At 37.7% G+C, this 26910-nt stretch overlaps 1 protein-coding gene across 1 annotated transcript in view; it reads left to right on the forward strand.

Moving 5' to 3' along the window:
- Positions 1-26910, forward strand: part of STXBP3 (syntaxin binding protein 3) — a 60612-nt gene that overhangs the window by 26256 nt on the left and 7446 nt on the right. The window contains exons 6-16 of the mRNA XM_049765709.1: positions 513-613; positions 3156-3310; positions 12431-12521; positions 16187-16311; positions 19477-19572; positions 19676-19733; positions 21116-21181; positions 21787-21867; positions 23489-23627; positions 24189-24295; positions 24901-24993. Of these exons, the coding sequence (XP_049621666.1) occupies positions 513-613; positions 3156-3310; positions 12431-12521; positions 16187-16311; positions 19477-19572; positions 19676-19733; positions 21116-21181; positions 21787-21867; positions 23489-23627; positions 24189-24295; positions 24901-24993 (1112 nt within the window). The remainder of the gene's footprint in view (positions 1-512; positions 614-3155; positions 3311-12430; positions 12522-16186; positions 16312-19476; positions 19573-19675; positions 19734-21115; positions 21182-21786; positions 21868-23488; positions 23628-24188; positions 24296-24900; positions 24994-26910) is intronic.

Raw genomic sequence — 26910 nt, forward strand, 5'->3', positions numbered from 1 at the left:
ATTCCTTAGTGCAGAGCCAGGAGTAATCCCTGAGCATTGCTGAGTATGACCCAAAAACTTAAAAAATAATAAAACAAAATAATATATTTTAGGTTAATCTGTGGACCACTGAAATAGGAGAAATATGTGCTGGAGGTATAGTTCAGTTATAGCATTTTTCTTGCATGTGTCACGTCCCCAGCACCAATGGAGGAAAAACAATTTTTATAAAACAGTAAGCTGAAATAAAAATCATCACTTATAAAAGTCTTTTATGAGTGCTATTCTTCTCCACTCCGCTACATTATCCAAGCATACTAATTGTTAGGTACCTAGTAACTTTTTCATTGCTTTTCACTGTTTCACAAACCAGGAGTTGAAGACCACTGGACTAGAATACATGAGAAATGAATATTTATATATTAACTCACCTCTTTTTCATAGTAATTATATACAAAAATGTTCTTTGATGTTAAAATTATTATCCAGAAGAATAAAAGTTTAAATGGAGTTCTATGTGTTTATCTTTTCAGTTTGTCCCGATAGTCTCTTCAACAAAATCAAGGCTTCTTGCTCTAAGTCAATAAGAAGATGTAAAGAAATAAATATTTCCTTTATTCCACTTGAATCTCAGGTACTTTAATTTTTTTAATCTTAATTTTATAATGGATTTTAAAATTTGGTTCTATTAGTTTATTTTTAAAAAAAAGAATTTTTAAATAAAGAATATAATGTTATACATTTGGTTAATTTTGAATAGTTCACAAATGAACATTTCCCATGATGAAGGAAGGGGAATTTAGTTTTGTTTTGTTATTTTAGTTTTGGGTGTTTTTTTTTTTAGTTTAGGAAGGGAATTTTTTTTTTTTAGTTTTTTTAGTTCATAAAATCTAAATTTAAATTCAACTTTAATATGGAAAAGTTATGTCTAAATTTTGTATATTATGTCAAGTTTTATAGCACTGATAGATTATGACACCAAAAGATTCTGAGTTCAGTTAGATGACTCCTTCAGTTTATCTCAGTAGCCATTTGTGATGTTAAATGTTCTTTAGAAACTTTTAATGTAACACTATGTAGTTCATCCATTATTTTTTGAAAGCCAAGGATTTTAGATTGTTTTATCTGAGTACCTACAGAAATGATCAAGTTATGAGTCTATAGAGGTAGCACAGTGAATAAGGCAGTCACTATGATGAGGCTGACCTTGATTTGATCTCTAGCACCACATATGTCCCTGTAGCAAGAAGTGATCCCTATATATAGAACCAGGAGTAAGCCTTGCACACTTCTGAATGTACACTTCATAGTACTGCAGAGCAGAGCTTAGGTTGCTTGCCTTGATTATGGCTGTCTGGTTTCATCCCCGGTACCACATTTTATCATTTTATTGTCCCCTGAGCACTACTAGGAGTGATAGGAGGGATCCTGAGCTCAGAGCAAGTAGTAAACCCTGAAAACAGTGGTTATGCCCCCCTCCAAATAAACCTAAAACAACACCTGTATTTTTATGGGGTTTAAGGTATTTAATGTTAACATATTTGGGAAAAAATAAGTTTTCTCACACTTAACTTTAGAGAATACAGAGTCTGACTAGGTAGAGAGAGTGCTTGATAATGTCTAGGAAGAAATTGAGCAAAGCTAGCTACAGATTAGTGTGAAAAGTTGCTGAAATACTAGGGAGATTATATTTAAGGAGCTAATTGTGGGCTGTAAGAAGTTGGTGGTAGTAAAAGGAACATGTACTGGTAGTGATAGAAAGTGAGGAGAGCTCTCAGTTTCTGTGCTGTTTCTTTTTTATATCTCAATGAATACAGCAATAGTAAAACTCTAATTCAGTTCTTAGAACATAAGTTAATTCTTTTGTTGAATGAATAATGTGTCCATGAGATTTCAATAAATATGGTAAAACTAATACTGTTAATACACAGTACAATGATATATCATTTAGAGAAATATATTTCTATATTAAAAATATGAACTTTTGGGCCCGGAGAGATAGCATAGCGGCGTTTGCCTTGCAAGCAGCCGATCCAGGACATAAGGTAGTTGGTTTGAATTCCGGTGTCCCATATGGTCCCCCTTGCCTGCCAGGAGCTATTTTTGAGGAGACAGCCAGGAGTAACCCCTGAGCACTGCTGGTGTGGCCCAAAAACAACAACAAAAAAAAATTGGGGGGAGCTGGAGTGATAGTACAGTGGGTAAGGTAATTACATGCATGTGGCTGACCCAGGTCTGGTCCCTGGATCTTAATATCCCCTGAGCCCTGCCAGGAATAAGCCCTACATACTGCTGGGTATGGCTCCAAAATGAAAACAAAAATGATTATTTCTTTTTTTTTTTTTTTTTTTGGTTTTTGGGCCACACCCAGTAACGCTCAGGGGTTACTCCTGGCTATGTGCTCAGAAGTCGCTCCTGGCTTGGGGGACCATATGGGACACCGGGGGATCGAACCGTGGTCCGTCCGAGGCTAGCGTAGGCAAGGCAGGCACCTTACCTTTAGCGCCACCGCCCGGCCCCAAAAATGATTATTTCTAAATATGATAATTTTCTAGATTGTTCTCTAATGGACTGAAGTTCTTAATGTATGTCCAATATACAGACCAGCTTAGACTTTATTGTATTTGTGTGTCAGGTATTAGATTTTAATATCAGTTTGACTACCACAGATTCCTTTATCCATTTCACAGGTATTGAAAAGCAAACAGTACAGTGTATGTGAAACATACAGTGTATGTGAAACATTGAAGGAAGGAGGTAGCATAAAACAGGAAAAGAAGGCGAGGAAAAGAATATAAAATAAAATAAAGATGACAGAAATAAGAGTTGGTTTAGATAAAAATAATTGTTTCTGGAAACAGAATGGTCAGTGCAAATAATTTATTTTTTAAGTTTTCTTGTCCACACCCAGTTATATTCAGTGGTCATTCCTGGCTCTGTACTTAGGGATCACTCCTGTCAGTGCTTGGGGAACCATATGGGGTGCTAGAGACTATGGGATACCAGGGATCAAACCTGGGTTGGGCACAGGCAAGGCAAACACCTTACCTGCTGTAATCTCTCTCCAGCCCCAGCAAGTAATTTTATAATGTCTCAGTAATAGCTGAATTTTTCTTGATTCTTAAAATATATGTGTGCATATAAAATATGTATGGCTTATTTTTGACCCAATCCAGGTATATACTCTTGATGTTCCAGATGCATTCTATTACTGTTATAGTCCAGACCCTAGTAATGCAAATGGAAAAGATGCTGTTATGGAAGCAATGGCTGAACAAATAGTTACAGTATGTGCTGCCCTGGATGAAAATCCTGGAGTAAGATATAAAAGGTAATATAGGCAATTATGTCTATATATATTATGCTCTTTTATAAAAAGGGTAATGTGAATTGGTTTGCAGAATTTGTTTTCCTTGTGGAGTTTTACATTTAAGTTTTAAGGTTTACGGACCAATGAGATAATACAGAGCGAAAGGTGCTTCTTTTACGTTCAGCAGACCCCAGTACCATCCAAGTACCACTAAGAATGAAAGATTCCTGGGGCTGGAGAGATAGCATGGAGGTAAGGCGTTTGCCTTGCATGCAGATGGTCGGTGGTTCAAATCCCAGCATCCCATATAGTCCCCTGAGCCTGCCAGGAGCGATTTCTGAGCTTAGAGCCAGGAGTAACCCCTGAGCGCTGCCGGGTGTGACCCAAAAACCAAAGGAAAAAAAGAATGAAAGATTCCTGAGAACAACAGTACTATGGCCCCCAAACAAAAAACAACTCTAAAGGGTAAGAGGAGTTAAATTTCAGATAAACTTAACCTTCTTAAAACTGAATTTCAAAGCTTAAATTAGTATGTTACAGAACTTTAGGAGCTTAAGGCATGTTAAGACTCTAACAGGGATTTCAAACTCAATTTACCTGGGGGCCGCAGGAGGCAAAGTCGGGGTGATCCTTGAGTGCAAAGTCAGTAGTAAACCTTGAACATTGGGGGGTATGACCCAAACAACAAAAACAAAACAAAACAAAAAAAGATTCCTCTAGGGCAGGGCCACAAAATGTTGTATGAAGGGCCTTGAGATCCCTGGAGAGGAAATGCTTTTATTGTCATATGAGGAATATAATCTTATATTTGATAGTTTTTTTTTGTGTGTGTGTGTGGTTTTTGGGTCACACCCGGCAGTGCTCAGGGGTTATTCCTGGCTCCAGGCTCAGAAATTGCTCCTGGCAGGCACGGGGGACCATATGGGGCTCCGGGATTCGAACCGATGACCTCCTGCATGAAAGGCAAATGCCTTACCTCCATGCTATCTCTCCGGCCCCTGATAGTTTTTTCTAAAATTTCTACCAAATTTAAATCCTCATTCGCTTGACATCTGCTATAGTGTCTAAGAATCTATAATGTGAACACTGATTTTTAAAACTTATTATTATAGTTTAGGTAACATCCTTATAATAATAATGTTTAAAATGTGTGATGTTGGGGCCGGGAAGGTGGCGCTAGAGGTAAGGTGTCTGCCTTACAAGCGCTAGCCAAGGAACGGACCGCGGTTCGATCCCCCGGCGTCCCATATGGTCCCCCCAAGCCAGGGGCGATTTCTGAGCACATAGCCAGGAGTAACCCCTGAGCGTCAAACGGGTGTGGCCCAAAACCCCCCCCCAAAAAAAAGTGTGATGTTAGGTACAGTTACTGCATTCCACCACCACCAAAGTGTTTCCCTCCCTCCGCTGTTGTCCCTATGTCATATGTAGTTTGATCATCATTCCTTTTCACTCCTCCACTCTTTGCTTGCCAATGAGTTTCGTAATCCAAGGTCAAGGACTTGTCATTGTTTGATACTATCTTTGTCTTTATTTTGTTTCTCTGTATATTCCACAGTTGAATGAGATCATCCAGTATTTGTCTTTTTCCCTCTGATTTATTTCACTTAGCATGATACTCTCCAGTTCCATTGCTTTGAAGGGCATGATTTCATCTTTTCTTATAGCTACATAGTATTCTATTGTGTATCTACACTTTTTGTTTGATTTTTTTGACCACACCTGTCTTTTACTCGGGACTTACTCCTGATTCTGTATTCAGGTATCACTCCTGGTGGAGCTCAGGGGACCCTATGTGGGTCTAAAACTTAATCTGGGGGCTGGAGAGATAGCATGAAGGTAGGGCATTTGCCTTTCATGCAGAAGGTCATTGGTTCGAATCCCGGCATCCCATATGGTCCCCTGTGCCTGCCAGGAGCGATTTCTGAGCGTGTAGCCAGGAGTAACCCCTGAGTGCTGCCGGGTGCGACCCAAAAACAAACAAAAAAATTAATCTGGAATCAGCTATGTGCAAGGCTGCTTCCTCCTCCTATACTGTCTTTGTGGCCCTTAACCACAACTTTTCCATTCATTAGTCACTGAATATTTGGTTTGTTTTCATATCCTGGTTATTATCTAAGCACTAAATGAATATAGATATGCATACATCTTTTTGAATGAATGTTTTTGTATTTAAGGAGTACAAACCAAGAAGTGAAATTACAGAGTCATATGGTAGTATTGTTTTTTCAGGAATCTTATTATTTTTCCATGGAGACTAATCCTGATGACTCTCCCACCAACAATGAATGAGGGTTCCTATCTTACCACATCCCTGCCAACACTTTGTGGTCTACTTGATAAATGCCAGCCTCACTGGTATGAAATGGTATTTCACTGTTATTTTCATTTGCATTTCCCTGATAAGAGTTGCCATTGAGCACTTCTTATATGCCTACTAGCTAGCCTTTTGTCTTTGGGGAAATGTCTGTTCATATCCTCTGAATATTTTTGTCTTATTTTATTTTTGGTTGGTTTTTGTTTGTTTTGTTTGTTTTTATGTTTTTGGTCCATACCTGGCAATGTTCAGGAGTTAATCCTATCTCTGCTTTCAGGAATTTTTTTTTCTCTCCCTCTTACTTACTTCACTCAGCATAATAGTTTCCATGTCCATCCATGTATAGGAAAATTTCATGACTTCATTTTTCCTGATGGCTGCATAATATTCCATTGTGTATATGTACCACAGCTTCTTTAGCCACTCACCTGTTGACAGGCTTCGGGGTTGTTTTCAGATATGGCTAGTGTAAATAGTGCTGCAATATATATAGGTGTGCTGAGGCATTTTTGTATCGTTTTTGTGTTTCTAGGGTATATCCCTAGGAGTGGTATAGCTGGATAGGGGGAGCTCAATTTCCAGTCTTTCTTAGGAATCTCTATATTGTTTTCTATTGAGGCTGGACTAGAAAGCATTCCTGCCAGCAGTGAATGAGAGTTCCTTTGTCTCTATAGCCCCACCAGCACTGATTGTTCTTGTTCTTTGTGATGTGTGCCGGTCTCTGTGGCATGAAATGGTACTTCATTGTTTTTTTGATTTGCATCTCCCTTATGATTAGGGATGTGGAACATTTTTTGGTTTGGTTTTGGTTTTGATTTTTGGGTCATACCTGGCAGCGCTCAGGGGTTACTCCTGGCTCTATGCTCAGAAATCGTTCCTGGCAGGCTCAGAGACCATCTGGGATGCCGGGATTTGAACCACCGTCCTTCTGCATTCAAGGCAAATGCTGTACTTCCATGCTATCTCTCCGGCCTCTGATTATGTTTTTGTTTTTGTTTGAGGGGATGTGGAACATTTTTTAATGTGCCTTTTGACCATTTGATTTTCTTCTTTGAGGAACTGTCCATTTCTTCTCCCCATTTTTTGATGGAGTTAGATGTTACTTTCTTGTTAAGTTCTGTCAGTACCTTGTATATCTTGATACTAATATGCCCCTTAGGGCTAGAGATGTGGCGCTAGAGGTAAGGTGTCTGCCTAGCAAGTGCTAGCCTAGGACAGACCATGGTTCGATTCCCTGGTGTCCCATATGGTCCCCCCAAGATGGGCGATTTCTGAGCACAAAGCCAGAAGTAACCCCTGAGTGTCAAACAAGTGTGGCCCAAAAAACAAAAAACAAAAACAAAAAAATAATAATATGCCCTTTATCTGATGGGTATTGTGTGAATAGCTTTTCCCATTCTGTAGGTGGCCTTTGTATCTTAGTTACTGTTTTCTTTGATGTGCAGAAGCTTCTCATCTTAATATAGTCCCATTTGTTTACTTTTGCTTCCACTTGTTTGGACAGTGCTGTTTCCTCCTTGAAGATGCCTTTAGTCTCAATTTCATGGAGTGTTCTACCAGTGTGTTCTTTAATATACTTTATGCTTCCAGGTCTGTTATCAATGTCTTTAACCCATTTGGATTTGATCTTTGTGCACTGTGTTAATTGGAGGTCCAAGTTCGCTTTTTCGCACATGGCTGAGCAGTTGTCCCAGCACCACTTGTTATAAAAGCTTTCCTTGCTCCATTTTGCATTTCTTGCCCCTTTATCAAAGATTAATTGATTGTATGTCTGGAGAATGTTCTCTGAATACTCAAGTCTATTCCATTGATCTGAGGTTCTGTCATTATTCCTCTAACAGGTTACTTTAATGACTATTGCTTTGTAGTACAATTTAAGTAGGGGAAGGTGGGGCCAGAGAGGTGGCACTAGAAGTAAGGTGTGTGCCTTACAAGCGCTAGCCAAGGAAAGACCATGATCCCCCGGCATCCCTATGGTCCCCCCTAGCCAGGGGCGATTTCTGAGCGCTTAGCCAGGAGTAACCCCTGAGCATCAAATGGGTGTGGCCCCAAAAAGCAAAAAAACAAACAAACAAAAAAAAAGTAGGGGAAGGTGATACCTTTCATATTCTTTTTCCTAAGGGTTTCTCTAGCTGTTCTTGGGTGTTTATTTTCAGGAGTGTTTGATCCACTTCTTTGAAGAATATCTTGGGTATCCTTAAAGGATTGCATTAAATCTGTACAATACTTTGAGTACTATTGCCATTTTAATAATGTCAATCCTCTCACTCCATGAGCAGTATATATATCTTCATTTTTTTGTGTTTGCTTGGATAATTGTACCCCAACCTTGAGTTTGAGTCTTTTGATCCATTTTCCACTCTGTCTTTTTTTTTTTTTTTACCTCCATGTTATCTTTCTGGCCCCCAACTCTGTGTCTTTTTGTTTTTTTGGGCCACACCCGGCGTGCTGGCTGTCTGCTCAGAAATAGCTCCTGGCAGGCACGGGGGACCATATGGGACACAGGGATTCGAACCAACCACCTTAGGTCCTGGGTCCGCTGCTTGCAAGGCAAACAACGCTGTGCTATCCATCTGGGCCCCAACTCTGTGTCTTAACTGGTGCATTTAGTCCACTGGTGTTGAAAGAGATAATTGCCATGTGTTTAATGTAATGTTTATATAGAAGTTTGATGTGTCTGTTGGTCTGTCTGATTTAAAGTAGACCTTTCAGTTTTTCTTTTTTATTTTTTTTTATTTTTTTTTGGATGGGGGGTCACACCTGGCAGCACTCAGGGGTTACACCTAGCACTATGCTCAGAAATCGCTCCTGGCAGGCTTGGGGGACCATATGGGTTGCCGGGATTCAAACCACCGTCCTTCTGCATGCAAGGCAAATGCCTAACCTCCATGCTATTTCTCCAGCCCCTAAGTTTTTCTTTTAAGGCAGTTTTGAGTATAAAGTTTCTGAGCTGTTGTTTATCTGTGAAGCTTTGTATACTTTAAACCTGAACAGACGAGTCTGGAGGGTGCAGTGTTCTAGGCAAAGCATTCATTTCATTGAGTTTTGTCACTATATTTCACCACTGCCTTCTGGCCTTGACAGTTTCTTGTGACAGGTCTGCTGTAAATCTTAAAGATGCTCCTTTGTACATTGTTGTATATCAATAAAGTCCTAGTGTTTTGGTGAGGCCTCTCTAAGCTCGGCCTGTCACCTGCAGCCCCTTCGACTGCCAGGTGTGTAGGTAGCAGGGTATCTACAAGAGAAATGATTTCACAGGCAGTCAATTGAAGTTTCAAGAGAAATCCAGCTTAATTACAAGCCTCTTACAACTGTGTGGCATGTGACTTCTAAGCTAAGCAGCTTCTTCACTGCTCCTCTATGATTCCTCCTGCCTCTGCTCTCTCTCTCTCTCTCTCTCTCTCTCTCCTCTCTCTCTCTCTCTCTCTCTCTCCTCTCTCTCTCTCTCTCCTCTCTCTCTCTCTCCTCTCTCTCTCTCTCTCTCTCTCTCTCTCTCTCTCTCTCTCTCTCTCTCTCTCTCTCTCTCTCTCTCTCTCTCTCTCTCTCTCCTGTGTCTGCCTGTCTCTCCCCTACCCCCAGCAACCCTATTATCCTCTCCAAGATACCTCTGCCCATCCTAGGTGTAGGTGGATCTGATCAGCTAGGTGAGATTAGCATATGGAATTGGGGAAGGGTAACAATACATAATTTTCTCTTTGATCTTGCTGTTTTCAGTAGTCTATCCCTATCTGTGGAATTAGTCATAGTGACTAGAATGTATTTTGGGGACCTTTTCTTCTGGCTTCTTCTAGCTGGGATTCTTCGGGCATACAGGATTTGGTTGCATGCAGTCTTTAGCTTTGGGTGTTTCTCTGCAATGATGTCCTTGATTGTTGATTCTTCCTGGGGATTTTCTTCCTGGGCCTCTGGGACCCCAGTGATTTCTTATGTTGTTTATGTTGAGTTTATCAAACACATATATTATCTGTTCACACTCTATGAAAATTATTTTCATTGTCTGATCATTTGCTCTTTTTCAATCTCTTCTGTTCTAAAGGAGTTGTTATGTATCTCATCTTCCAACTGACTGATTTGGTCCTCAGCTGCTGTTGTTCTGTGGAGAGGCTTTCCAGTGAGGTTTTCACTTCGCCTATCAAGTTTTTTAGTCCAGTTATTTCAGTTTGTAGTTTCCTCATTTCTATTTTTCATATTCTCTTGGTTCTTATTTGTGGTTTGTTCAGCACAATCCATGCTTTCTTTGAATTCTATGAACATCCTCCATCTTTCTTCTCTAAACTTCTTTTCTGAGAGGCTAAATAAGTGGTTGGCACTTTTTGGGTCATCAGAGCTGCCATCTTTATTCTCTATGCCTATGCCTTTATTCTCTATGGTGTTGGCCTGCGTTGTTTCCTCTTTGTCATGCTGGTAGTTTTGTGTTTCCTACAAGTTGTGTTGGGGTTCATTGGTAGAAGATGTGTGTGACCACAAAGTGAAACAGAGCACACAACAGGAATTAGGCTCCCTCTTTGTAGGTGGTGATTGATACTCACCTCTGCAGATGTGCTCTCAGGATATGTTGTCTTGTCATGCCCTCAGGAGCTTTTCTGGGTGGAGTGGTTCACAGAGGCAGAACAGGGGCATTCAAAATGTCTCCAGTTGCCAAAGTATATGGTAGAAATCAGGCTTCACCCTTTGTCAATGGTGACAGCTTACCTCTGATGACGTGCCCTTAAGAGATGTTTTCTGCTATTGTGCTTTCTACAGAGCAGAACAGAGGCAAAAGTTCAAAATGTCTCCCCTTCCAATTGTTCTCAGGACTACTCCTGGCTCTGTGCTGAAGGTATGCTCTCATCAGGATTCAGAGAGCCATATGGTACTGGGAGCCAAACATAGGGTTCTAGCATGCAAAAAGCATGTGCTCACCAATCTTGCATGCAGCAGATCCTGGTTTCAAGCTCAGGCATCCCATATGCTTCCCAGCACTTCCAAGAGTGATTTCCAGAAGCAATTTTCTTATCTGGTGATATGTAATTATATTCTAGACTCAAACAGTGGAATTAAACTAAGTGGTTTATATTATGTTTTTAGAGTTCTCTCTGTTAGAGGTTTCTCTCTCTCTCTCTCTCTCTCTCTCTCTCTCTCTCTCTCTCTCTCTCTCTCTCTCTCTCTCTCATTCTCCCTCTTTCTGTTGTGGCTGTGGGTATCCCCTCTGTGAGCACCTGCACTGCAGTGAGTCAGAAGAGGGGCCTCCAAGCAGTCTTCCTCGCAGCCCTGAGCCTAGAAGGTTGGAGGAAAGAGGGCCTTGCCACGGTGCCATCCAGCCCAAAGCAAGGATACTCAGACACAGCGGAGGTTCTGTCAAGGCAGTTTCATTTATTGAGTACAGCAGGGGTTAATATAGGGTAAAGAGAGGAGGAGCTAAGCACAGATGGCTGAGACTCGATCAAAGGGACAGTGTTAGCTATGCCTGTTAAACTTTGAAGGAAGTAGCATACCTTCTATATCTTAGGTATGTCCTGTTTTTCTAAGTGGTTGTGCAGTTGGCTAACATCCTGCCTTTGTAATAGGCTTCATTCTCTCTTATTTTTGGAGCACACCTGGTGGTGCTCAGTGGTTACTCCTGGCTCTGTGCTCAGAAGTCGCTTCTGGCAGGCTCAGGGAACCATATTGGTGCCGGGATTTGAAATGCGGTCTGTCCAGTGTTGACTATGTGCAAGGCAAATACTGGTGATTGAATCTGGGTTGGTTGCATGTAAGGCAAATACTAACCTGTTTTTTTAAACTATTTTAAAGCTAAATTGTTATTGTTTATAATAGCTTTATTTTTAAGATACAAGACCTAAAGGGTGTTTTTTAAATCATCATAATGAGATTTCACTTGTGTGAATATGCTGAACTGAAAAACGTTTTATAGAATTTTTCTTGTAGACTCAGAAAAATTTTGCCAAATATCTCCGGTCATGTTTAGAGAATGATCTTATTCGTTTTGAAGACAGATTGCATAGGATTTAATGTAAAAAACAACTATATTAGAAATGTGACTAAATGTGAGATATTATGTGGAATTCTCAAACTGCTAAGAGAAAGGATAACTGGTCAAATAACTTGGGAAACCATATGATAGTATCTTCAAAAGTTGGAAAATGTATATACCCCAATTACTCATCAGTTACATTTGTATTTGGGAATGGCTGCCCCAAGCTGTGCTCAGGAATTTCTCGTGGCTCTGTATTAGGGATTACTATTGGCAGTGCTTACTAGTGCTGGAGATTTAATCGGGAATAACCGTATCCTCTCTCCTGCCCCTCGGTTACACTTTTAGATGTAATAGGCTTAAAGAAACATGTAAATGGAGCTGAATCTTCAAAAAACATGCTTTAGCATTATAAGTATAGAATTAAGAATGACTTCAATGTTCATCTTTAGAAGAATAAATATTAGAATCTAGTAAAATCATATCATGAAAAACCGTATAGGAACTAAAATGAATAAATTTTCTTGTGCCTACATATATGTGAATAGCAGACATTGTAATCAAGTGCATGCCAACTTAAATTGTTAGTGGTTACCTTGTTATGTGGAGATGTGACATAGGGGTAGGGAAGAAGACCAGAAATTGGGAGGATAATATAAGCAATTACAGTTATTTTAGTAATGTTTTATTTCCTTAATACAAAAATTAAGAAGCATATAATTTTTTTATATTTGTAAAATACAAATATTTGTTATACCTATTCCCTTTTAGGAAATCTTCCAAATTGATAAACTGCATGGAGTGATTTTAGAATTCAGTTTTATGATAGTATAGTGTCTTAAAGGAAAATAATTGAATATTTTTCTCCTTCTAGTAAACCTCTAGATAATGCCAGCAAACTTGCTCAGATTGTTGATAAAAAACTCGAAAACTACTACAAGATTGATGAAAGAAGTCAAATAAAGGTAATGTATGAAATGCAACTATGATAATGCAACAAGTTTGATTATAAACTTATAAATCAAAGGAACTGTTCATTTGTTTTCCAGTATTGATTTGGGAACATTAAAAAATATGATAGAAATTTTAATGTTTTATGGATTTTGAAGTTAGCACTACGTTCAAATTCTAGCTTTGTCATTTAATTTATAGTTCTTGTCAATTAGACAATTAGTGACTTTTCTATACCTAGCTTTTTATTTTGTTTTGTTTTACCTAACTTTTCTTTTTGGTTTGTTTATACCCAGCTGTGCTCAGAGTTTACTTCTATTCTCAGAGGACCATGTATGTCACCTGGATTGAATCCAGTTGACTATGTGCATCAGGATTTATCTTCCTTATAAAAGGGGAGGAGAGATATAGCATTTAGGGCCTGGAGAGATAACTTAACAGGCTAGAGTTTATGTTTTGTATACAGGAGACCCACATTTGTTCCCCAACATTGCAGAGTCTGAGTACCACAGAAGCAACCCTAAGTATTAAACCAGGAGTAATTCCTGAGCACTGCCAATGTGATCTAAAAACCAAAAAGGAAAAAAAGAGAATACCGTTTTTGTAAAGTTGTGAGGGGACTAAATTAACACAAAGTTCTTAGGATATTCTAAGATAATAATAATAATAATAATAATAATGTATACTATTGAGTAAATATCTATCTATCAACCTATTGTTTACTCTGAGTTGTATTATCCTCTATAAAAGTGACAATAACAATCTGATTTGATTGATATGAAGATTAATCCAGTTAACATGTGAAAATGTGGCACATTTAAGAGTTTAATAAATGGCAGCTGTTAAGATAGTAAAATAATCCAAGGTCATAGTTAGACCACGGGAATACATGCACTTAGACTTGAATTGGAAAGCTAGAAGTTGGGGTGCTAAAAATTTAGGAGGATGTGGTTACTGTATAGTTGTTACTGAAGAATGAAAGGAGTAATCTGTTAATAGTTTATAAAGTTAATAAGGATCAACTACAATACCATGTAAAAAAAATGAGAGAATACATAGACTGTATTGGGAACATAAACTGGGACTTAATCTTATTCTAACTGGAGTGTTAGAGGGATTGTGGAAGCTGGAGAAATAATAGAGGGGTTAGGGCTTTTGACTTTAATCATGCTGACTCTGGTTCAAATCCCTGCACCACATATGGCTCCCAAAGAACCATCAGGGGTCACTCCTGGACACAGAGCCAGTATAGCACATGAGCATAACCAGGTGTGGTTCAAACATGCCTGACCCCCTACCAAAAAAAAAAAGAGAGAGAGAGAAGGAATAGGAAAAAATGACACCCTTGTGAAGAATGAATATATCATCATCAAAAGGAGGATTGTATTACTTAGACAAAAATGAATGGGGACAGAGACAACAACTAGAAAAATGTAAAATTCTCAGGTAAACAACTTGGCTACAAGTGGAATATGAATGTTTAAATATAATAATTTAGAACTTTAAAAGTTACTCTTAATTTTGGGGGGCCATACCCAGCAGCACTCAGGGGTTACTCCTAGTTCTGAGCTCAGAAATACTCCTGTCAGGCTCAGGGGACCACATGGGATGCCAGGGATTGAACACTGGGTTTATCCCAGCTTGGCCGCGTGCAAAGCAAATGCCCCATCACTCCAGCCCTCAAATTACTCGTTTTTTATTTGGTAGATCAGTAAAAACTATTCCGGCTATAGTTAGAGAGATAGAGTAACACACAATATAGCAGTCAGTATTTGTTATCTGAGATTATTAATTGAGGGAAAGATGTGTGGTTAGTATATTAGTAATATTCCTTTAGTTCTTTGTGATTTTAATAAAAAATGCAAAATCCACAGAAAAACAGACCTACCCTTTTCATTCTTCCTGGGAAATTATTCCTCAATCACTTGAACACCTTTCGAAAATTCATTCATTCAAGGACCTGATACAAAGTATCCATTCATACTTAAATTTTTCCTTTTTCTAGGTCAAGTGGTACTTCTCCCACATATAATCCCTATTCTGAATATGTAGCATTGATTTAGCACTCATTTATTTCTCATATTTCAAAATAAACATCCTTGTAACTAGTATTTATTGGAGATTTATTAAATACCAGGTAGTATGTTAAGTGTCTCATGGTATTAATTTATTTAATCTTTGTAGTAAATCTCATTGAGGCTCTGATTATATTTATTTTACAAGTGAGAATATATGGCATTAAAAAATTAAGCTATTTGTCCAAAGTTATACAGCAATAAAGTGGTCAAGCCTACATTGGATTGCAGTATACATTTGCTCAATTTATTTAAATGAGTAAATAAAGTATTTTTTAAAAATATATATAGTTTATTATCTCCCCTATGTCTCTAACTGATTTTATAATTCCTCAAATTACTGCTTTTAAAAATAATGTATGAAAGATATATTTCTGGGCCCGGAGATATAGCACAGTGGTGTTTGCCTTGCAAGCAGCTGATCCAGGACCAAAGGTGGTTGGTTCGAATCCCGGTGTCCCATATGGTCCCCCGTGCCTGCCAGGAGCTATTTCTGAGCAGACAGCCAGGAGTAACCCCTGAGCACCACCAGGTGTGGCCCAAAAACCAAAGAAAAAGAAAGATATATTTCTTTTTTTGGTTTTTGGGTCATACCCAGCAGCACTCTATGCTCAGAAATCGCCCCAGGCAGGCATGGGGACCATATGGAATGCCGGGATTCGAACCACTGTCCTTCTGCGTGCAAGCCAAACGCCTTACCTTCAGGCTGTCTCTCCAGTCCCTATGAAAGATATATTAATATTAACAATATTCTCAGTACTATTATTTGTTGCTCAATAATGAGTGCTGTATATGAGTTAGTGATAAAGCTCTCGTTGTGTTTTTCATATTAACTAAGCTCAATGCAATTTATTAAGATCCATTTCCAAGGGTACTATCTTAGAGTAAAGCTGTCTCAGGTTTGATTTTATCCATGTTATATAGCTTGTTACATGATTTGAACTTTTAGGTAATAAAATGTTTCACAGGACTGTTATAAGAAATAATACATAATGTTTCTTTCTTAATACAGTGTGTAATGCAAAGAACTCAGAAGATTATTCATAATTTATGTCAACCTTATTGTTTATAAAATTGTATTCCTAAAGAAATTGATTTAGTAAAAGCCGACTATTAGTTTTGGGTTTTTATTTTTGTTTTGTTTTGGGACCACACCCAGCAGTGCTCAGGGCTTACTCCTGGCTCTGCACTCAGAAATCTGGCAGGTTTGGGGGACCATATGGAATGCCGATGATCATACCTGGGTCCATCCTGGGTTGGCCATAGTGCAAGTCAATCACCCTACCACTGTGCTATTATTGCTCTGGCCCCAACTATTAGTTTTCTTAAAGAAATTTTTTAGAAAATTGTGTTTTTTAAGTTGTCTCTATTTATGAAGGCTTTACGTTTTCTGGTTTTGTTAATATCCCGTTATGCTACTCTAATTTTTATGTTTTAAGACATCCTATCACTATATTCTTAAGATAATCTTGAGTGTGATTTTGGGTATACTTTTTTAGGAAAATGGACAGAACTAAGGAAAAGTTTGCTTTTCTAAGGCACTAAAAATGTGCTCACACAAACAAATGAACGTTTCCTAAAATACTTTTATCTTGTTATTCCAGGGTAAAACTCAATCCCAACTTATAATAATTGATCGTGGCTTTGATCCTGTGTCCACTGTCCTACATGAACTGACCTTTCAGGCAATGGCCTATGATCTACTGCCAATTGAGAATGATACATACAAGCAAGTATAACTTAAATGGCACATAGAAGTAGTGTAGGCTATAGTATTTAATGATTCATGTAGGTACTAGTAACCTGTTGTCCTGCTAGCCTTTTTCAATCAGACTTTCACCTTTTATAGCTCTTATAATATTATTATAATACTCTGTTATCTTAACTAATAAGTTAATGGGTAATTTGATTTTGTTGAAGGGTGTATGAGTGTGCATGTGTGCATTTGCTTCCTTACCTATGTCTTCAACAAAGCTACATTTAAGTAGGTGGAATTTGGACTCTTCACTTGAGAGAATACCAAGAACATTTTTATATTTATTAAAGTGGAACCATTTTGAACTTGTCTAGGCTTTAGTTAAATGATTCTGAATTGGGGCCTGCGAGGTGGCGTGAGGTTTGATCCCCAGGGATCCCATATGGTCCCTCCCAAGCCAGAGGCAATTTCTGAGTGCTTAGCCAGGAGTAACCCCTGAGCATCAAATGGGTGTGGCCCGAAAAACCAAAAAAAAAAAAAAAAAAAAAAAAAGCTTCTGAATCACAGAACACAATTGTATCTTTATGTTTTCTCAGTATAATATCAGTATAATGCCAAGACATACCAAGGAGTTAGAGTGGATGCTTTTCATGTGCAAAGTCCCAGGTTCAATCTGGGTACCACATGGCTTACTGAGTACCATCAGGCATAGCTTTAATGGCCCCAGTGCCTGTCAGACCTAGCATTGTTAGCTTAATTTTGCTGCCAGTAGTGGCTCCTGGACTTTTGAGCACTGTGAGAAAAGGAAAATAAGATAACTATTAAGAGTAGACAGTCTTTCTTTTACCACTTTACCATTTTACCTATTTATGACTCTATTCTAATACGAGCCTTTCACTTTAAAAGTAGTCATATAGGGCAGGGAACATAGTTTAAAGGGCGGTGGCATATGTTTTGCATGCAGGAGGACTGGGTTCTTTTCCTGGTACTTCCGGGTGTGGCCCCAAAACAAAAGTAATCACACATCTTAAGTTTGCACAGTAATATATGCCACTTATAGCCCAGTAAAACTGGGGGTTAAACAAGGTCAAATACCAAATGAAAGTGGCTAAAGCAATAGTACTCTGGTTTGGACACTTGCCTTGCAAATGGCCAATACAGGTTTTTATTATCAGTATCCCAATTGTTCTCCCAAGCATCAGTACTCAGGAGTAATTCCTTTGAGCGCTGCCAGATGTGGCCCTAAAACAAACAAAAAGGAATAATTTATCAAAGAACTATTTACTATAGCTCTGTATATTGATTATGTATATCCATATATATTTAGTAAGTTCTTCAGTATCATAATCTTTAAATTCAAGTTGACATTTTCAACTAAGCTTTACTATTCTCTTAGACTTCTATTGTGGTCTTGTAATTAAGCACCTTCTTTCTACCTTTGACCTTTTTAAGTTTAGAACACACAGATAGATTGTTTTATATATGGGGTGGCCTTAGATATGGGTTTTATATGTGGGACTTGGATATGTGTGTCTCTGAAAAGAATTACATTCAGATGGCAGAAATCTGTTCATTGTCTATAGATGCTCAATATTACTGTTCCTAATACTGGTTTTGCATTTGATCTTCCAGTTCACTGATTGTGTCCTCAGCTGTTGTTACCCTGCTGGAGAGGCTGTCCATTGAGTTTTTCAGTTGAGCGACCATGTTTTTCATATCTGTTATTTCAGTTTGGAGTTTTCTGATTTCTGTCTTTGTGTTCTGTTCAGCTAGAGCTATATTTTCTTTGATTTTCATAAGGATCCTCCATATTTCTATTCTAAACTCCTTATCTGAGAGGTTAAGCAGATGGTTTGTATTTTTGTGTCATCAGAGCTATTATCTTCATTCTCTGTGCATGGTGTTTGCCTGCAAGGTTTCCCCATTGTCACACTTATAGTGTGATTTTTTTTGCGTGTTATGGTGGGGTTTATTTGTTAGAAAGAGCACACAGCCAGGAAGCAAAGCAGAGCAGAGCAGCCATGCTCTTCTGGAGCCTCTAGGAGAGCAATTTTGCTGGGCCCTTCTTGGCCCACTCAGGAGAGATTCAGGACACAGGACAGTAGTGAAACCGCACAGGTGACACGCACAGTCTCTCCCCCATTCCTAATATTGGTTTAGAAAATCAACATTCCTAAGAAAGATGAAGTTTTTCCAACTCCAAACTGGAAGGAAACTATTGGCATAAATTAAGAAGCAGTTATCAAGACCATTTTAAGTAGTCTTAAATAGAACTCATTTTAAAGCTATTACAATTTTTATATAGCTACATTAATTTTTCTCTGGTTTTCCTTTTCCATTCTTTAAAGGAGATGTGATTAAAGGGGAGAAGTATATAGAAATAGATAACAGTTGTGAATTTTATATGAATTCTACTTTGAATTGACATTGCTATTCGTTAATAGATATTTCATAGTCTTGCTGATGGTTATTAGTCATCAAAATAATTTGTTTGTGTGTGTGTGTGTGTGTGTGTGTGTGTGTGTGTGTGTGTGTGTGTGTGTGTGTTGGGCCACATAGGTGGTTATTAGTCAGCAAAATAATTTGTTTGGGTTTTTTTGGTGTGTGTGTGTGTGTGTGTGTGTGTGCAATTTGTTTGGGTTTTTTTGGTGTGTGTGTGTGTGTGTGTGTGTGTATGTGTGTGTGTTTTGGACCACACTGGGTGGTGCCCAGGGCTTACTCCTAGCTCTACATTCAGGAATCACTCCTGACAGTGCTCAGTATACCCAATTAGGATGCCAGGGATTGAACCCAAGTCGGCTGAGTGCAAGGCAAATGCCCTACCCATTGTACTTTCATTCTGGCCCCCAGTCATCAAAAATAATTTAAAGCAATTAGAATATAGTTATATTATTGTTAGTATATTCTATTTTCTTCAAGTTGATCAGAGAATATAGATTTCTGCTTAATGACATAGCACTTAATGAAATAACATAGGCTAAAACTCTATAATAAAGAGATATAAACCTAACATCTGAAACTAAAATTGTCTTGGCATAGTTTTGTTTTATTCATATTGATTATCCTCCTAAAACAGTTGATTGAAAATGTGTACTGTTTAGTTTCTAGACTGATGTCTTGAAATTGTTTTTTGTAATTCATCTACTTTGTAGGGATAGGAGTGCATATCTAAAATTTGTATGCTTCTCTCTGCTTTAGATATAAAACAGATGGGAAAGAAAAGGAGGCAGTTCTTGAAGAAGATGATGACCTCTGGGTCAGAATTCGACATCGGCATATTGCAGTTGTGTTAGAGTATGTGAATTCATTTCAAATTTTCAATTAAGTTTGTGATCTAAAATATGTCTGAAAAAGAAGACACCTTAGAAATTTAAATTGTTTCCTTACAATTTGACAGGGAAATTCCCAAGCTTATGAAGGAAATTTCATCAACAAAGAAAGCCACAGAAGGAAAGGTGAGTCTTGGGTAACTTTTAAAGTAGTAATGAAGTAATGCAATACTTCATCGTTACTTTTTTTGTTTCTGTGTTTTGGAACCACACCTGGCTGTGCTAAGGGGTTACTCCTGGCTCTGAGCTGAGGAACCATGCCTGGCAGGCTCAGAACCATATAGGATGCCAGGGATCGAACCCGGGTTGGTCTTGTGCAAGGCAAATGCCTTACCCACTGTACTATCACTCCAGCCCTCATCATTACTTTAAAAATAATGATAGTGGTACATAGATCACCCTTAACACCACAGTTTAGGGAAGAGAAGGAAAGAAATAGAGTGGAAGGGAAGGGAGAAAAAGACAGATAAGAAATAATAGAGGATAGGGGTCAAGGAATTTGTACATTGGTGGTGGTGATAAGGAATGATAGAGCTAACTATTCTAATCACAGTTAACAACTGTGAAATCATGAGGCCCAAACTTTAATAACAAAACTTAAAAAGAACTCTATCAAGATGGCAGGTGGGGTGGAAGCAGTGTAGCACACTAGCAGGGAGGTGGTATGGGCAGGAACTTGGGAATGTTAATGGAAGTATGTTGACACGGGTGGTGCAACCATTGTATGTCTAAAACTCCGCTATGAATAACTTTGTAAATATCGTGGTGCTTTCATAAAAAAATTAAAAAGAAATAATAGTAAAGATAACGTTAAAGTTAATTTTAAGCTTTTATTTAACTTACAATCTAACATACAAAAAGTAGAAAAAAATATATACTTATACCTATATATCTTTTATGAAGTTTGAAAGCTAGCAATGTTTTTTTGTTTTACTTCATTGAAGTTTTTTTTATAAGGTTATTTATTAGTCAATTCATCAGTGCATTGTTAAGGTTTTTTTTGTTTTTGTTTTTGTTTGGTTTTTGGGTTACACCTGATGATGCTCTGGGGTTACTCCTGGCTGTGCGCTCAGAAATCGCTCCTGGCTTGGGGGACCATATGGGATGCCAGGAGATCGAACCATAGTTTGTCCTAGGCTAACATACAAAATTAAAAATTAAACTAAATTATAAAGATTTCAGTAGATTGGGTCTGGAGAGATAGTACAGAAGGTAGGACACTTACCCTGCATACTAGTGATTCCTGAGCACAGAACTCAGCAACCAATTTTAGCTCAGTCACCTGGTCAGTTGCATGAAAGCAAACATACCTACCTGCTATACTGTGTCTCCAACCTCCAACCCAATATTGACATACTTGATTGTGACAAAACCAGAAAACATCTTGGATTTGTTTTTACTTTAAAATTTTCTAAATATTTAATAAATATATAAGATTGCAAGTTTAAGTTTTTATATAGGATAACTGAGTATTTTACTTTTAAAATATCTGATTTTTTTAAATTTAGACATCACTTAGTGCTCTTGCCCAATTGATGAAAAAGATGCCCCATTTCCGCAAACAGATAACCAAGGTAAGTAGTATTACATATGAGATGCCTTACATTTGTAATTTATTAGTTCATCCAGTTCTGTAGTCAGGTGTAGCAGTCAGTGTCATGAAACACTTGGTAGTTTTCTTGAAAATGTTTCTCTAGGTGTGAGAAATAATAACCCTATTGTATAAACTTCTAAGTAATAGTTATCTCTGTCTCAGTTTGTCCAAATTCAACTTGCACTTTTTTAATAGCTAAACAGAAAGTTTTAGTATTGATTAGCCTTACAAGAAATTTTAACATTGGATTAACCAGTGTTGCTGGTTACTCTACTTAGTTTTTCAAATTAAAACTTTTTTGCGTGTGTTTGAATTTTTAAAAATGTCCCTAATCTTTCCTGGCCCTGTTTAGTCATTCAATTCATTTTTTTTTCTTTTTTCATTTTAATTTCAATTCATTTTAATTTTACTGTTAATTGTGTCCTGTAGATGTACATAGATCTAATTTTTTTCTCTTTTCTTGAATGACATTACCTCTTTCTACATAAATTCCTAGATTACTTCAGAACAATCTCGTGTTGAATCTTAACATTTACACACGAAAACAAGTTAAAATGCTTTATGTAATTGACTTCTGTTTTCCAGCAAGTTGTCCATCTTAACTTAGCAGAAGACTGCATGAGTAAGTTCAAGTCTAATATAGAAAAACTCTGCAAAACTGAACAGGTATGTGTAGAACCAGAAATACCTGTTGTTCATAATATATTTCCTGAATGAATTTTGTAATGTAAAACCTAAAAACTCTTCACTCTTCACACTGAATGTCAGAATCTCTCTTAGAAGGATTTTTCACTCACCTAGCAGGATTTGCTACATCATTCCAAACCAACATTGGTTTCAAAGTGAACTCCCTTTAATCTGTGATTATGTATTATTTTGTTGAATGGAATGATTTAAGAGTTGGGAGCATTAGTTCAGGGTAGCATTGTTTAAGGACTTTTTCAGTGGATGTAGCATTTAATGTAGCATTCTGCAGAGCACTGCCTAGGTGCATTTAACTTATTTTCAAAGTTCAAAATGTTTTTGTTTTTTGTTTTTTGGGTTTTGGGCCACACCCGGCAGTGCTCAATGGTTACTCCTGGCTGTCTGCTCAGAAATAGCTCCTGGCAGGCACGGGGGACCATATGGGACACCGGGATTTGAACCAACCACCTTTGGTCCTGGATCGGCTGCTTGCAAGGCAAACGCCGCTGTGCTATCTCTCCGGGCCCTCAAAATGTTTTGATTTATTAAATTAAATATGAAAATATTTTCAACAATTAAATTTGTAATTAGGGGCCGGGAAGGTGGCGCTAAGAGGTAAGGTGTCTGCCTTGCAAGCGGTAGCGTAGGATGGACCGCGGTTTGATCCCCCGACGTCCCATATGGTCCCCCAAGCCAGGGGCGATTTCTGAGCGCATAGCCAGAACCCTGAGCATCAAACGAGTGTGGCCCAAAAACACACAAAAAAAAATTTTTGGTAATTAAATAAAATGTTTTAATAAGTAAAAGAAGCATGTGTTGATCATTATAATATATTAATGCATATATAGTAATACATTAACAGTGAAATATTTTTTGAAATATTTACAATCTACTGCACATTTCTACTCATAACTCGCCATATTTAAATGTTTAGCAATCAGCCGTAACTCATGATCATCTTATGAGATAGCATAGGTTTTAGAGCAATGATTCTCTTCTCTGAATTATTTACTTTAATACTTCATACATTCAGTATTCTACAAGTGATACTTTTTTTTAAAAGATGAAATATTAGTTTAATATTCATTAAAATTAGGTAAAATTTGGGGCTGGCGAGGTGCCGCTAGAGGTAAGGTGTCTGCCTTGCAAGCGTTAGCCAAGAAGGACCACGGTTTGATCCCCTGGGGTCCCATATGGTCCCCCCAAGCCAGGGGCAATTTCTGAGCGCTAGCCAGGAGTAACCCCTGAGCATCAAACGGGTGTGGCCCGAAAAACCAAAAAAAAAAAAAAAAAGGTAAAATTTAATAGTAGATATTCCTTTTTATTCTTTTCTTTTTAACTTTATTCATTCATTATTGATTGATTTTTGGGCCACATCCAGCGGCGCTCAGGGGTTACTCCTGGCTCTGTGCTCAGAAATTGCCCCTTGGCAGACTGGGGGACCTTATGGGATGCCGGAAATCGAACCGGGGTCCTCCCTGGTTGGCTGCATGCAAGGCAAATGCCCTACGACTGTGCTATCTCACCAGCCCCAATATTAGATGTTCTTATTAAAATAGTGAATTGGGATTGCAGACCCCTGACATGTTTTCTATTCCTTTAGGACTTGGCACTTGGAACTGATGCAGAAGGACAGAAGGTGAAAGATTCTATGCGAGTACTCCTTCCAGTCCTGCTTAACAAAAATCATGATAATTATGACAAAATAAGAGCAATCCTACTTTATATCTTCAGTATTAATGGTAAATAGGGTTTTATTTTATGAACAGAATAATGTATCCAGGTCTATAATGCCTTAGGATCTGAGACTCAACTGCTAGAGTACATACATGTGCATGGTCTCACAGATACATGCTTCCTACACTGCTTCCTGCTTCCCAACCATCAGCACCGCTCGATGTGGCCCTATGGCAGTAGGAATTAAAAAAAGACACTAGGCCAGAGAGAAGTACAGTGGTCATGGGGCTTAACTTGCATACTGCTAACCCATTTGGTCTCCAACACCATATATGGTACCAGGAGCACAGTCAGAAGTAAGCTCTGAACACAGCTGGATATCACCCCAAAACCAAACAAATAGGTCTCTAAAAGCACTTTACTTAAGTGTCTTACTATTTATTGTAAAAGTATTACAGAAATGAATGTGGTTGATTAAAATAAATACAGTTGAAATAAAAAGACTAAACCAATATAATTTAGATGTTTGCTTTTTATTTTAAACCTTTATATATGGATATTACCTAAAACCTAGAAATGATTGTGATTGTAATTATATGACTGCACTAATATTTTTACCTCTCAAGGAACTACAGAAGAAAATTTGGAGAAGTTAATCCAGAATGTAAAGATCGAAAATGAAAGTGATATGATCCGTAATTGGAGTTATCTTGGCGTTCCCATTGTCCCCCCAGTAAGAAATATTTTATTCTTTATATGATTATAGAATGCTGTGTAAATGTTTACATTAAATATATTTTCTAACTTTTTAATTTTTGTGGATAGTTTTCTTAAGATTTTTGTATAGATTTGATGAGTGAATGTGTAATTTGTTTTGATAAATTTTTCTTGTACTTAAAGATTGTTTTTATTGATTGAGATTTTATGGCTTATAATACTGATAAAAGTGGCTATGCACATGATTCCAATACCACATGCTTATGTGATTTAGACATATTTTTCTACTGAATTTCTGTTTTATGCCTTCTATTGTATTTTGCTTTTTACTTTAGGTTCCTTTATGTCAAATTTTGAAAGAACTCTAGAATCTCACTCCTTTACATCAATACTTTTTATAGGCCTTTTTGAGTAAATATTTTCTGATGCCAATATAAACTTTTCATTGAAAAAAGTATGTTCATTGAAATTATGTGACCAGTTCTAACTTTTGAATAGTCATTTCAGATCACTTTTAATTTTCAGTCAAATTATATTTTCTATAATTAAATATCTTTGTTAGAAAACTTGCTAAGATCTCACTTATTAAAGGTACTGGTTTTTATGTTTTCTCATAATTAGTCTCAGCAAGGCAAACCATTAAGAAAGGATAGATCTGCAGAAGAAACTTTTCAGCTATCTCGCTGGACACCTTTTATGAAAGATATTTTGGAGGTAATGTTCATTGAATTGTATCTATCTGCTAAGTTCCTTTCATAAGTTAGTATGATTTTTTTCTTTGAATGTCTGAACAATTCCTGATTTATAGGTCAAGAATTTTCTGTAATTCCAAAGAAGCTTAAGTTTGCCCACAATCAAGAGAGGAAAATTGAAAATTACTTCCTTGAATCTTTTTAATAAATTGACACCACAACTGTCCAAAATAAAAATAAACACACATGCTTTATGAAACATTTGCTAATTTAAATATATGTGGCTGAAATATAACTATTGAACAAAGTTCAACAAAAGAGCACTTTTTTTAAGATATTTTTTAAGATAGCACTTGTTTTTTTTGTTGTTTTGTTTGGTTTGGTTTGGTTTGGTTTGGTTTGGTTTGGTTTGGTTTGGTTTGGTTTTTGGGTCACTCCCGGCAGTGCTCAGGGATTACTCCTGGCTCTATGCTCAGAAATCACTCCTGGCAGGCTCGGGGACCATATGGAATGCCGGAATTCGAACCACCAACCTTCTGCATGAAAGGCAAACACCTTACCTCCATGCTCTCTGTCCGGCCCCTAAGATAGCACTTGTTTTAGAAAATGTTAGATTCTAATATTGGGAATGTATTTATGATGAAGATGTAAACTTTATTCACTGGAGAGATAGCACAGCAATTGAAACTCTTGTCTTGCATGCAGCTGACCTGGGTTTAATCCCAGAACTGCCTATGATCCCCTGAACACTGCCCAAGAGCACAGAACTAGAATTAAGTTGTTGCCCCAAACCCAAAACTAAATAAAATGTAAGTTTTGTAAATCTGCTATGAGAGCCAACAGGCATTTGATAGTCTTTGCTTTAGAAAATAATATCTAGCTATAAGAAATTAGAAAATAGAGGCTGTAGACATAGTATAGTGAGAAGGGCACTTGCATTGCCTGCAGCCAACCCAGGTTTGATCCCCTGCATCCCATATGGTGCCCTGAGTACTGCCAGGAGTAATTCCAAGTGCAAAGCCATGCGTAAATCCCATACATTGCTGGTTATGGCCAAGAAAAAAAAATAATAACAAAAAAAAAAAGAAATTAGAAAATAAGTTAGTAAAATTGTATTATGACCTCAATTAAAAATGACCTTTAAAGCTCCATTCATAATAATATAGTTCTATTTATTCCAATTTTCTTTTCACTTAAACCCAAATTTCTACTGTCCTGAAGGAACTAATTGGATATGATTTTTCTGTTTTGCTTAGCTAATTTTATGTCGTACATTTTCTTAATTAAAATCAGGGAATTTAGACTTTGGGGCAAAGATGTGTCTCAGTGGTAAAAAACCTTACATGCACAAATATATCATAAAAAATGTAATCTTAAAGAGGGGGAGCATTTTTTTAATGAAATGTAAAGAAAAATGTCTCATTATAATGATTATCTTAGTATCTCTAGGCCAGAGGGGCATATCTTGCTTCTTTTTGGGGGGATTTGGGTCATGCCCAATGGTACTGAGGAAGTTACTTTTAGCTCTGTCCTCAGGAGTTACTCCTGGTAAAGCTCAGGGGGTAGTTGGGATTATATGGGATGTCAGGGATCAAACCCAATTCGACTACATGCAAGACAATTGCCCTACCCACTGTATTATTGCTCCAGCCCTCACATCTTACTTTTGAGCCAGTACTATTAAGGTTACCACATGGTCTCTCTAGTAATGTAAACAGGTATGTTTGAAACAGGTTTGTATTTAGAAACAAGTAGCACTCTGAACATAAACGTCTTAATAAGGGGGGCTGGCCAGGTGACGCTAGAGGTAAGGTGTCTGCTTTGCAAGTGCTAGCCAAGGAAGGACTGCAGTTCGATCTCTCCCCCCCCCCCCCGTCCCATATGGTCCCCCCAAGCCAGGGGCAATTTCTGAGTGCTTAGCCAGGAGTACCCCTGAGGA

Source organism: Suncus etruscus, chromosome 19, assembly GCF_024139225.1.
Source record: "Suncus etruscus isolate mSunEtr1 chromosome 19, mSunEtr1.pri.cur, whole genome shotgun sequence".
NCBI lineage: Eukaryota > Metazoa > Chordata > Mammalia > Eulipotyphla > Soricidae > Suncus > Suncus etruscus.